The sequence below is a fragment of the Oncorhynchus keta genome, chromosome 17 (genome assembly GCF_023373465.1).
Source record: "Oncorhynchus keta strain PuntledgeMale-10-30-2019 chromosome 17, Oket_V2, whole genome shotgun sequence".
NCBI classification, from domain to species: Eukaryota; Metazoa; Chordata; class Actinopteri; order Salmoniformes; family Salmonidae; genus Oncorhynchus; species Oncorhynchus keta.
In genome coordinates this window covers 54,874,635-54,888,222 of record NC_068437.1, presented here as the reverse complement: position 1 = coordinate 54,888,222, position 13,588 = coordinate 54,874,635, and the positions used below count along the sequence as shown (strand labels likewise).

General features: G+C 47.0%; 1 protein-coding gene across 3 annotated transcripts in view; it reads right to left on the bottom strand.

Moving 5' to 3' along the window:
* Nucleotides 1-10,253, bottom strand: part of LOC118381079 (LHFPL tetraspan subfamily member 3 protein-like) — a 100,418-nt gene extending 90,165 nt beyond the window's left edge. For 2 of the 3 annotated variants that reach the window (XR_008067028.1, XM_052466573.1), the window contains exon 1: nt 8,306-10,253. Coding sequence is in view for 2 of the 3 variants with exons in the window: in XM_052466573.1 (XP_052322533.1) it covers nt 8,306-8,738 (433 nt within the window). In the remaining variant the exon portion in view is untranslated. The remainder of the gene's footprint in view (nt 1-8,305) is intronic. The other variant, XM_052466574.1, reaches the window with a different exon arrangement.
* Between the last annotated feature and the right edge of the window lie 3,335 nt (nt 10,254-13,588).

The window sequence follows — 13,588 nt, the reverse complement described above, 5'->3', positions numbered from 1 at the left end:
AACCTGACCCAATCTAACCTGACCCAACCTGACCCAACCTAACCTAATCTAACCCAACCTGACCCAACCTAACCTAATCTAACCCAACCTAATCTAACCCAACCTGACCCAACCTAACCTAATCTAACCCAACCTGACCCAACCCAACCTAACCTAATCTAACCCAACCTGACCCAACCTAACCTAACCTTGAGCTAAATGTAATGGAGGTGAAAAGGCCTGTTCTCTCATTCACCATCGTGTGTGTGTGTGTCTGTGTGTCTGTGTGTGTGTGTGTGTGTGTGTCTGTGTGTGTGTGTGTGTGTGTGTGTGTGTGTGTGTGTGTGTGTGTGTGTAAAGGAACAGGGCCAATAGAAGCAGCTGCGGTCTGTGATGCAATGTTTACATGTTTACAATGTGTACATGTGTAGATTGATTTGAAAGAGAAGATGGAAGATTCCAGGAATGGAATCTTCTCTGATATAGAGGGTTTCTGGAAAATCGACTATTAGAATGTATCATATTAGCATTACAATGCTAAGGAAGGATATGTTGATGTTGTACAATCATCTCTAAGGGTGAGTCCCAAATCACACCCTTATTCCTATATAGAGCCCCATGGGCTGCTGGTCTAAAGTAGTGCACTATAAAGGGAACTAGTTGCCATTTGGAACATAGCCTAAGTAGCTGTTGTGTCAGTGGGAAGTACTAAGGCTGTTCTGGTAATGATGGCTGTAAGCCATTTTGTATTCATGTTCAATCAGGTGACTCCTGCCAGTATTGAGTTCAATTCAAGGGAAGGAAGCCTGGCATGGGGTTGTGTAATTGCGTTCACGCTGTGGAGCCAATCAGAATGAGTCAGTTGTACTGGCTAAATAGCTGCGTAATGAACAAAGCTGAGAAAAAAAAGTGTCGTGTTCAAAACCCATTTTTGTATTTTTTATTTCAAGAGACAAAGCTGATCCTGAGATATAGCTGAAGAGTTCTCTCTCTATCTTCTCTCCTACTACTGTATGTTCATAATGCTGCGATATGTCCAGACATCATCTTCTTTTGTCCTGGATTACCTTTATACACCTGTGACAACAACATGACCGCAGCACAAGTGCAACCCCCTAATAGTCCAATTCAGCACCACAGACAGCGTCAGCTGACACGACTTTCCAAACCCCTCGCTTACATACCATACTTTCGTTGCTGTCTCTTCAGCACCACGGACAGCGTCAACTGACACGACAACAGAATTGCAACATATTTGTTCAGCACCAAACTGGACGGCCATGCATTCAACACCATTGACAGGAGGCAAGTGACACAGCTGTCATTTCAGCACCGTGGACAGCACCAAACTGCTCGGCCATGCATCCAGCTGTAAGTGACACAGCTGTCATTTCAGCACCATGGACAGCACCAAACTGCTCGGCCATGCATCCAGCTGTAAGTGACACAGCTGTCATTTCAGCACCGTGGACAGCACCAAACTGCTCGGCCATGCATCCAGCTGTAAGTGACACAGCTGTCATTTCAGCACCGTGGACAGCACCAAACTGCTCGGCCATGCATCCAGCTGTAAGTGACACAGCTGTCATTTCAGCACCATGGACAGCACCAAGTGTTATTTAAGGCCACCCATTCAGCGCTACCTGTCTGCCGCCTTACAGCTGGCATTACACTAGACAGCTCCTAACCAGCGTTGGCGATTATGACAGGAGTGGGCACAAACACTTGACTTGAACCATGCATTTAAGACACTGATATTAAAAAGTGGGTATATTTTTCTGGGTGATTTAAATCATTTGCTGGCAACAGATGACATTCATATTCTGACTATCTCTGAAACTCATTGAGATAATACTTTTGATTATACAGTAGTAGCAAATACAAGGTTTACAGCAAAGACAGAAATGCCAAAGGTGGAGGTGTTGCTGTTTATATTTAGAACCACATCACTGTAAAGCTTATAGACGATCTCATGTTAAAATACTGATGAAGTAATATGGCTACAGGTTCATCTTCCTCACCTAAAGCCCATTCTGGTGGGAAGCTGCTATAGACCACCAAGTGCTAACAGTCAGTATCTGGATAACATGTGTGAAATGCTTGATAATGTATGTTATATCAACAGAGGTATATTTTCTGGGTGATTTAAATATTGACTGGCTTTCAGGAAAAAGCTTCAAACTGTAACCAGTGCCTGCAGCCTGGTTCAGGTTATCAGTCAACCTACCAGGGAAGTTACAAACAGCACAAGAATGAAATCCTCAACATGTATCGATCCCATCTTTACTAATACCACAGACATTTGCTTTAAACCAGAATCCAAATTGATAGGATGTAGTGATCACAATATAGTAGCCATATCTAGTTAAACCAAAGTTCCAAAGGCTGGGCCTATTATAGTGAATAAGGTCATACAATACGTTCTGTAGTGATTCCTATGTTGATGATGTGTAGACTGTGTTGGTCTGTGGTGTGTAATGAGGAGCAACCAGACGCTGCTGGTCTGTGGTGTGTAATGAGGAGCAACCAGACGCTGCTGGTCTGTGGTGTGTAATGAGGAGCAACCAGACGCTGCTGGTCTGTGGTGTGTAATGAGGAGCAACCAGACGCTGCTGGTCTGTGGTGTGTAATGAGGAGCAACCAGACGCTGCTGGTCTGTGGTGTGTAATGAGGAGCAACCAGACGCTGCTGGTCTGTGGTGTGTAATGAGGAGCAACCAGACGCTGCTGGTCTGTGGTGTGTAATGAGGAGCAACCAGACGCTGCTCGTCTGTGGTGTGTAATGAGGAGCAACCAGACGCTGCTGGTCTGTGGTGTGTAATGAGGAGCAACCAGACGCTGTTGGTCTGTGGTGTGTAATGAGGAGCAACCAGACGCAACCAGACGCTGCTACTCAGCAACCAGACGCTGCTGGTCTGTGGTGTGTAATGAGGAGCAACCAGACGCTGCTGGTCTGTGGTGTTTAATGAGGAGCAACCAGACGCTGCTGGTCTGTGGTGTGTAATGAGGAGCAACCAGACGCTGTTGGTCTGTGGTGTGTAATGAGGAGCAACCAGACGCTGTTGGTCTGTGGTGTGTAATGAGGAGCAACCAGACGCTGCACTTGACACATTTATGAAATGGTTTATCCCAGTTATTAATAAGCAATGCAACCATTAAGAAAATGACTGTTAAAAACAGTTAAATCCCTGTGGATTGATGAGAAATGGAAAAATGGTATGGTTGAGAGGGATGAGGCAAAAGGAATGGAAAACAGGTCTGACGGCACAACCGATTGGCAAACGTACTGCAAACTGAGAAATCATGTGATTAATCTGAATAAAAAGAAGAAGAAACCACACTATGAAACAAAGATCAATGACATAAAGAATGATAGTAAAAAGCTTTGGAGCACCTTAAATGAAATTTTGGGCAAAAAGGGCGAACCTCGATAATTCATTTGAATCAGACGGCTCATTCATCACAAAACCCTCTGATATTGCCAACTACTTTACAGATTTCGGCGGACTTAGGCATGACGGCAACAAACACTGATACTATTTTTTTATTGGATGTCTTTATTTAACTAGACAAGTACATCTGATTTACAATGACGGCCTCCCCCAACACAGACTACTCTGCCGACCCCAACACAGACTACTCTGCCGACCCCAACACAGACTACTCTGCCTACCCCAACACAGACTACTCTGCCTCCCCCAACACAGACTACTCTGCCTCCCCAACACAGACTACTCTGCCTCCCCCAACACAGACTACTCTGCCTCCCCCAACACAGACTACTCTGCCTACCCCAACACAGACTACTCTGCCTCCCCCAACACAGACTACTCTGCCTACCCCAACACAGACTACTCTGCCTAGTCCCAACACAGACTACTCTGCCGACCCCAACACAGACTACTCTGCCTACCCCAACACAGACTACTCTGCCTACCCCAACACAGACTACTCTGCCTACCCCAACACAGACTACTCTGCCTACCCCAACACAGACTACTCTGCCTAGTCCCAACACAGACTACTCTGCCTACCCCAACACAGACTACTCTGCCTACCCCAACACAGACTACTCTGCCTAGTCCCAACACAGACTACTCTGCCGACCCCAACACAGACTACTCTGCCTACCCCAACACAGACTACTCTGCCTCCACCAACACAGACTACTCTGCCTAGTCCCAACACAGACTACTCTGCCTAGTCCCAACACAGACTACTCTGCCTAGTCCCAACACAGACTACTCTGCCTAGTCCCAACACAGACTACTCTGCCTACCAACACAGACTACTCTGCCTCCACCAACACAGACTACTCTGCCTACCCCAACACAGACTACTCTGCCTAGTCCCAACACAGACTACTCTGCCTAGTCCCAACACAGACTACTCTGCCTAGTCCCAACACAGACTACTCTGCCTAGTCCCAACACAGACTACTCTGCCTACCAACACAGACTACTCTGCCTCCCCCAACACAGACTACTCTGCCTAGTCCCAACACAGACTACTCTGCCTAGTCCCAACACAGACTACTCTGCCTAGTCCCAACACAGACTACTCTGCCTAGTCCCAACACAGACTACTCTGCCTAGTCCCAACACAGACTACTCTGCCTACCCCAACACAGACTACTCTGCCTACCCCAACACAGACTACTCTGCCTAGTCCCAACACAGACTACTCTGCCTACCCCAACACAGACTACTCTGCCTCCCCCAACACAGACTACTCTGCCTAGTCCCAACACAGACTACTCTGCCTAGTCCCAACACAGACTACTCTGCCTACCCCAACACAGACTACTCTGCCTCCCCCAACACAGACTACTCTGCCTAGTCCCAACACAGACTACTCTGCCTACCCCAACACAGACTACTCTGCCTACCCCAACACAGACTACTCTGCCTAGTCCCAACACAGACTACTCTGCCTAGTCCCAACACAGACTACTCTGCCTAGTCCCAACACAGACTACTCTGCCTAGTCCCAACACAGACTACTCTGCCTACCAACACAGACTACTCTGCCTCCCCCAACACAGACTACTCTGCCTAGTCCCAACACAGACTACTCTGCCTAGTCCCAACACAGACTACTCTGCCTAGTCCCAACACAGACTACTCTGCCTAGTCCCAACACAGACTACTCTGCCTACCCCAACACAGACTACTCTGCCGACCCCAACACAGACTACTCTGCCTACCCCAACACAGACTACTCTGCCTCCCCCAACACAGACTACTCTGCCTAGTCCCAACACAGACTAGTCTGCCTACCCCAACACAGACTACTCTGCCTAGTCCCAACACAGACTACTCCCCCTAGTCCCAACACAGACTACTCTGCCGACCCCAACACAGACTACTCTGCCTAGTCCCAACACAGACTACTCTGCCTAGCCCCAACACAGACTACTCTGCCTACCCCAACACAGACTACTCTGCCTACCCCAACACAGACTACTCTGCCTACCCCAACACAGACTACTCTGCCTACCCCAACACAGACTACTCTGCCTACCCCAACACAGACTACTCTGCCGACCCCAACACAGACTACTCTGCCGACCCCAACACAGACTACTCTGCCGACCCCAACACAGACTACTCTGCCTACCCCAACACAGACTACTCTGCCTAGTCCCAACACAGACTACTCTGCCTAGTCCCAACACAGACTACTCTGCCTAGTCCCAACACAGACTACTCTGCCTAGTCCCAACACAGACTACTCTGCCTAGTCCCAACACAGACTACTCTGCCTACCCCAACACAGACTACTCTGCCTAGTCCCAACACAGACTACTCTGCCGACCCCAACACAGACTACTCTGCCTACCCCAACACAGACTACTCTGCCTAGCCCCAACACAGACTACTCTGCCTAGTCCCAACACAGACTACTCTGCCTACCCCAACACAGACTACTCTGCCTACCCCAACACAGACTACTCTGCCTAGTCCCAACACAGACTACTCTGCCTAGTCCCAACACAGACTACTCTGCCTAGTCCCAACACAGACTACTCTGCCTAGTCCCAACACAGACTACTCTGCCTACCAACACAGACTACTCTGCCTCCACCAACACAGACTACTCTGCCTAGTCCCAACACAGACTACTCTGCCTAGTCCCAACACAGACTACTCTGCCTAGTCCCAACACAGACTACTCTGCCTAGTCCCAACACAGACTACTCTGCCTACCCCAACACAGACTACTCTGCCGACCCCAACACAGACTACTCTGCCTACCCCAACACAGACTACTCTGCCTCCCCAACACAGACTACTCTGCCTAGTCCCAACACAGACTAGTCTGCCTACCCCAACACAGACTACTCTGCCTAGTCCCAACACAGACTACTCTGCCTAGTCCCAACACAGACTACTCTGCCGACCCCAACACAGACTACTCTGCCTAGTCCCAACACAGACTACTCTGCCTAGTCCCAACACAGACTACTCTGCCTACCCCAACACAGACTACTCTGCCTACCCCAACACAGACTACTCTGCCTACCCCAACACAGACTACTCTGCCTACCCCAACACAGACTACTCTGCCTACCCCAACACAGACTACTCTGCCGACCCCAACACAGACTACTCTGCCGACCCCAACACAGACTACTCTGCCGACCCCAACACAGACTACTCTGCCTACCCCAACACAGACTACTCTGCCTCCCCCAACACAGACTACTCTGCCTCCCCCAACACAGACTACTCTGCCTCCCCCAACACAGACTACTCTGCCTCCCCCAACACAGACTACTCTGCCTCCCCCAACACAGACTACTCTGCCTCCCCCAACACAGACTACTCTGCCTCCCCCAACACAGACTACTCTGCCTCCCCCAACACAGACTACTCTGCCTCCCCCAACACAGACTACTCTGCCTACCCCAACACAGACTACTCTGCCTAGTCCCAACACAGACTACTCTGCCTAGTCCCAACACAGACTACTCTGCCTCCCCCAACACAGACTACTCTGCCTCCCCCAACACAGACTACTCTGCCTGCCTACCCCAACACAGACTACTCTGCCTCCCCCAACACAGACTACTCTGCCTACCCCCAACACAGACTACTCTGCCTCCCCCAACACAGACTACTCTGCCTCCCCCAACACAGACTACTCTGCCTCCCCCAACACAGACTACTCTGCCTACCCCAACACAGACTACTCTGCCTCCCCCAACACAGACTACTCTGCCTCCCCCAACACAGACTACTCTGCCTACCCCAACACAGACTACTCTGCCTCCCCCAACACAGACTACTCTGCCTCCCCCAACACAGACTACTCTGCCTCCCCCAACACAGACTACTCTGCCTCCCTCAACACAGACTACTCTGCCTACCCCAACACTCTGGGCCAATTGAGCGCCGCCCTAGTGATCAGACTACCGATCATGGCTGGTTGCGATACAGCCCGGGATCGAACCCAGGTCTGCAGTCGCGCCTCTAGCTCTGTGATATCAGTGTCTTAGACCACTGTGCCACTCAGGATCCCTAAAATAAACTGATTATTGACACCACACATCTAAGTATATCTGACCAAATGACGAAAGACAAGTGTTGTAATTTTGAATTCCGTAAAGTGAGTGTGGAAGAGGTGAAAAAAATGATTGTCTATCAACAATGACAAGCCAACGAGGTTTGACAACTTGGATGGAAAATTACTGAGGATTATATATTGCCACTCCTATTCGCCACATCTTCAATTTAAGCCTACACGAAAGTTTATGCCCTCAGGCCTGGAGGGAAGCTAAAGTCATTCCGCTACCTAAGAATAGTAAAGTCTCCATTGCTGGCTCAAATAGCCCGACCGATCAACCTGTTACCAAACCTTTGTAATATTTTTGGGGAAAAACAGTTTGACCAAATACAATGCTATTTTACAGTACACGAACTGACAACAGACTTTCAGCACACCTGGGCAGCAGCTAATGGGGATCCCTAATAAAACTCAAATACAAAATATGGCAATATATGTATTAACTTTTGATCACTTAACCTGGCCAGGTAAAAAGTAATAGATCATATTCCGTTCATTTGTAGTCCTACAGTTAACCTAAAAGGCTATACCTTTATTTTATTTAACTAGGCAAGTCAGTTAAGAACAAATTCTTATTTTCAATGACGGCCTAGGAACAGTGGGTTAACTGCCTGTTCAGGGGCAAAACGACAGATTTGTACCTTGTCACAGCTCGGGGGTTTGAACTTGCAACATTCTGCAGGGGGGAAGGTTTAGGCCTACTTCCAAGACATTACTCAAAACAAGCTGCCTAGGTCCTAGTGGCAGTCATCACTTACCCGAGGCCCCCTGCATCCAGCCACAGATCTTATAGACGGTGGTGGTGGAGAACAGGAAGAAGAGAGTGAAGGAAGCGATGCAAGCCATCACCAACATCATCGACATTCCTACGAAGAACGACGCGGCCTTGAACGCGGTGGAAGGGATCTGAGCGAACTCTGTGAAGGTCCCAGTGCAGTCGAGCTCTCTCTGGATTCCGTCGCCGGTGCAGAAGTGGAAGAGGCCGAAGTAGCCGGCCTGAGGGGTGTCCACGCCGTCTCCGATCCAATAGGGCTGGCTGAAGATCACCACGTTCAAGATGGCGAACAGGATGGTGAAGATGGCCCACAGGAGTCCGATGGCACGGGAGTTGCGGACGTAGTTATGCTGGTATAGTTTAATGTCATCCGACGACATAGATGGGAGCATCGACGCGGCCGATCCGGGTATCATTGTAGCACAGTTTGTGTTGTATCCCAGTCCGGGTATTATGAAGTAGCCTAGATATGCTTATTTAAATTAGGTAGACAAGCAACGGGGAGGGGGAGGGGGGGGGGCTAATTAACTGACTAATTAATTCGTTGAGAAATGCAGGAGTCCGTAGTTATTTCTGCTGTAAAAAGCACCCAACAGTCGGCCTAGCCGAGATTGAATGAATCACATCAAAGGCAACATCTGGCCAGCATATTCAACTCATGACGTCGCATCCCGATGCTGGTGCATAAACTGGATAGTCAAAACGTTTATCTGCAAGCTCGCTCCTATATTTAGCCGAACTGATAACTCTGAGAACTTGGCGACTCCTGAACTAGTGTATGTGAGAAATAATTCCCTCCCACTTCTCTCGTAGGCTACGAATGCCCGTCTGTCAGACACATCACTCTCTGGGCACGTGTCACTTGCGTATGTCCCCGGAACACCTCCTTGAAAAACACAGCAAATATCAGATTGTCATTCGGATATTACACATGACATTTAGCTTACAGAACAGCAGTGAATGCAATAGGCTATGCCTCCAATTTCCTAAGCAATGTAGACGACAGCGACAGAATCAAACCGGAGCAAACGAAACACAATGTCTATGATGCAATTCCCTCCGGTAAACCCAAATCACAATCCTGCGAGATAATTCACAGCATCTAGCCCGGGATAAATGACACACAGCCCTGTCCCGGTACTTTGCTACGGAGAATATTTTCACGAGCTACGGCAGCATCGGCAGCCTCTGTCAGTGATGCTGAAAGAAAGAAGAGGAGAGGAGGAGAGACACGATTCAATAACCGCACCAGATGAAGCGGACAGTGGTGTGCGTGTCAACGCTGACGATGTTCAGTTCTCTCAACCTATAACAACATTGCATCTGTCTGCCCCATGAGGTGTTTAAATATAGCCTGTTACATTCTATCCAAGCAATATATTTCAAAGAGATGTGTAGCCCTACATTCGTGACTAGTCGTCCAAACACTGCTGCATCAATCCCACAACCTCGCGTTCTGGCTTTGTTACGGACAGATCCGGACGACAAGACAAGCCCACATCCTCGCAATCACATGATCTGCGCTTGACAGCTTGCGCGTCGAAATGGAGGCTGTACAATAATCGCAAAACACATTTCAAATGCTCACGCGGCTCGGTCAAGGCGAAAATGTCCTCTCAGAATCAGTGGTCCGGTTAGTGCACGCGGCGCGCCTCTCCCGGTCACTCGGTCTCTATGACTGAGTTAAAGATGGTAGACTACCTGTCGTGCAGGACTGAACGCCTCACAGGAGGATGTCAGATTAGATGAGGAAGGACATTCAAGTATGCTGGTGCACGAGGAAACAGGCACCTTACCACATACCAATTTACTAGAATGAAACAGACATCATTGGCCATTATTACCGGAGCGACTTATTCACCTGTGTGGCCATATTGTGTTTGGATGACTGCAACTTTAATCTTCAAAAATAAAGTACCTTCACATGTAACAAACATACCTACATTTCATCATGTATGAATACAACAGAGACAATACTATATCGTTTGTGCAGTAGCCCACACAAACCCATATTGGTTTTGCACATAGTGATGTGGTAAACATACAGATTTGGGTCAGTGATTGTCACTGTAAAATCTTTCATCCACAAGCTTTTAGGGAGGGGGAGGGGGGAGGGGGGGGGGGGCATCCACGGGGGGGGGCATCCACAACACAGGAAGAGGATCATTTGAATCTGGATTAAACAGGGTTCTGACAAACTAGCCCCTGTTACATCATCATCATTATGACTCATCACCCAGGGTTTAGCCAGATCACTAATGTGTCCCAAATGGTACATTGTTACCTGTTTGACCTGGGGCCGGTAAGGATCTGATCAAACGTAGTGCACTATATATAGAGGATAGGGTGCCATGGAACCAGAGTAGCTAATATAGAACTGCTGCTCTGGTATTATTACACGTTTATACACAATATTTGATGGATTTGGGTGTTTCATGCTGTCTTTTAAGGCACAGGATTGGCGCTCTTCGTGGTGCTGAATTAAGAGCCATGTACAGTGTATTTGGCAGTGGTTTAAAGTACTTAAGTAAAAAATACTTTAAAGTACTACTTAAGTCGTTTTTTGGGGTGTCTGTACTTTACTATTTATATTTTTGACAACTTTTACTTTTACTTCACTACATTTCTAAAGAAAATATTGTACGTTTTACTCCATACATTTTCCCCTGACAACCCAAAGTACTCGTTACATTTTGAACGCTTTAGCAGGACAGGAAAATTGTGAAATTGACGCACTTATCAAGAGCACACGTGGCCATCCCCACTGCCTATGGTCTCACCAAACACAAATGCATCTTTTGTAAATAATGTGTGAGTGTTGGAGTGTGCCCCTGGCTATCCGTACATTTTTTTTTAACAAGAAAATGGCGTTGTCTGCTTTGCTTAATATAAGGAATTTGAAATTATTTATACTTTTACCTCTACTTTTGATACTTAAGTATATTTAAAACCAAATACTTCTAGACTTTTTCTCAAGTAGTATTTTACTGGGTAACTTTCACTTGAGTAACTTCATATTAATGGGTCTTTACCTTTACTACAGTTTGACTGTTGGGTACTTTTCCCACCACTGGCATTCGGAAAGTATTCAGACCCCTTGACATTTTCCACACATTGTATATAGACTGCCCATTTTTTCTACTGTGTTATTGACTTGTTAATTGTTTACTCCATGTGTAACTCTGTGTTGTCTGTTCACACTGCTATGCTTTATCTTGGCCAGGTCGCAGTTGCAAATGAGAACTTGTTCTCAACTAGCCTACCTGGTTAAATAAAGGTGAAATAAAATAAAAACATTTTGTTACGTTACAGTCTTATTCTAAAATAAATATAATTGATTATTTCCCCCCACTCATCGATCTAAACACGATACCCCATAATGATTAAGCAAAAACAGGTGTTTAGAAAAAAAGAAAACTGAAATACCTTGTTTAAATAAGTATTCAGACCCTATGCTATGAGGCTCGAAATTGAGCTCAGGTGCATCCTGTTTCCATTGATTATCCTTGAGAGGTTTCTACAACTTGATTGGAGACCCTGTGGTAAATTAAATTGTTTGGACATGATTTGTAAAGGCACACGCCTGTCTACATAAGGTCTCACAGTTGACAGTGTATGTCAGATCAAAAACCCAAGTCATGAGATTGAAGGAATTGTGACTCAAAATTGAGCTCAGGTTGTACCTGTATCCATTGATCATCCTTGAAAACAGATATATCACATTTACATAAGTATTCAGACCCTGTACCCAGTACTTTTGTTGAAGCACAGAATTCAGAACATGGGCCATTCTTACAGTATTCTCCCTGTACACCAAGTGATTTGATGCCATTCTATCTGTGGCCAATGATCTTGAGCCTTCTTGGATGGGCACTTCTAATGAAACGCTATGGCAGCGCCCAAGGGTCTTGAATTTTTCGAGCTCTTCCCATAGATTTTTTGGTGACGTAGAGTCCCCATGAGTGACAGAACACTGAGTCAATACAGTTATTTGTTCAGCACTTTTTGAAATGTACAGCGACAGAATTCAGAACATGGGCCATTCTTACAGTATTCTCCCTGTACACCAAGTCAGAACCGCAGGATAAATAAAGGGTGCATATAAGCAGACAATGAAAGCTCTTCCAACATTTGATGATTACATTTCTCTAAAACAGGCTATAGGTTACATGTGCTCGCTTGCTATCTAAGATTTTGAAAGTATGATGTTGACATGATCAGTCCAATCAAAGCTACGGTAGATATAACGTGATTTGATGCCATTCTATCTGTGGCCAATGATCGTGAGCCTTCTTGGATGGGCACTTCTAATGAAACTCTATGGCAGCGCCCAAGGGTCTTGAATTTTTCGAGCTCTTCCCGTAGATTTTTTGGTGACGTAGAGTCCCCATGAGTGACAGAACACTGAGCCAATCACGGCGCAACTAGAGAACATTACCAACCCCTACGATACATATTTTCAGCTGGCTACCCAACCACGACAGAAAGCACTGAGCTTTCTAGCTGCCCCACCTGCCCTGAATGACAGGTCACCACTGGTCCTGACTAGTCTCCCAGTCCCTGAAAAACATCCCCACTGCACGATGCTGCTGCCACCACCAAGCTTCACCGTAGGGATGATAGGTAGGTTTCCTCCAGATGTGATGCTTGGCATTCAGGCCAAATAATCTTATTTCACATGGTCTGATAGTCCTTTAGGTGGCCTTTGGCAAACTCCAAGAGTTATTTCATGTGCCTTTTACTGAGGAGTGGCTTCCGTCTTGCCACTCTACCATTAAGGCCTGATTGGTGGAGTGGTGTAGAGATGGTTGTCCTTCTGGAAGGTTCTCCCATATCCACGGAGGAACGCTAGAGCTCCGTCAGAGTGACCATCGCATTCTTGATCACCTCCCTGACCAAGGCCCTTCTCCCCAAATTGATCAGTTTGGCCGGGCGGCCAGCTCAAGGAAGAGTTTTGCTGGTTCCAAACTTCTTCCATTTAATAATGAGGCCACTGTGTTCTTGGGGTCCTTCATTGCCGCATAAATGTTTTGGTTCCCTTCCCCAGATCTGTTCCTCGACACAATCCTGTCTCGGAGCTCTACGGACAATTCCTTTGACCTCATGGTTTGGTTTCTGCTCTGTGGGACCTTATATAGACAGGTGTGTGCCTTGCCAAATCATATCCAATCAATTGAATTGACCGCACGTGGACTCCAATCAAGTTGTGGAAACATCTCAAGGTTGATCAATTGAAACAGGATGCACCTGAACTCAATTTTGAGTC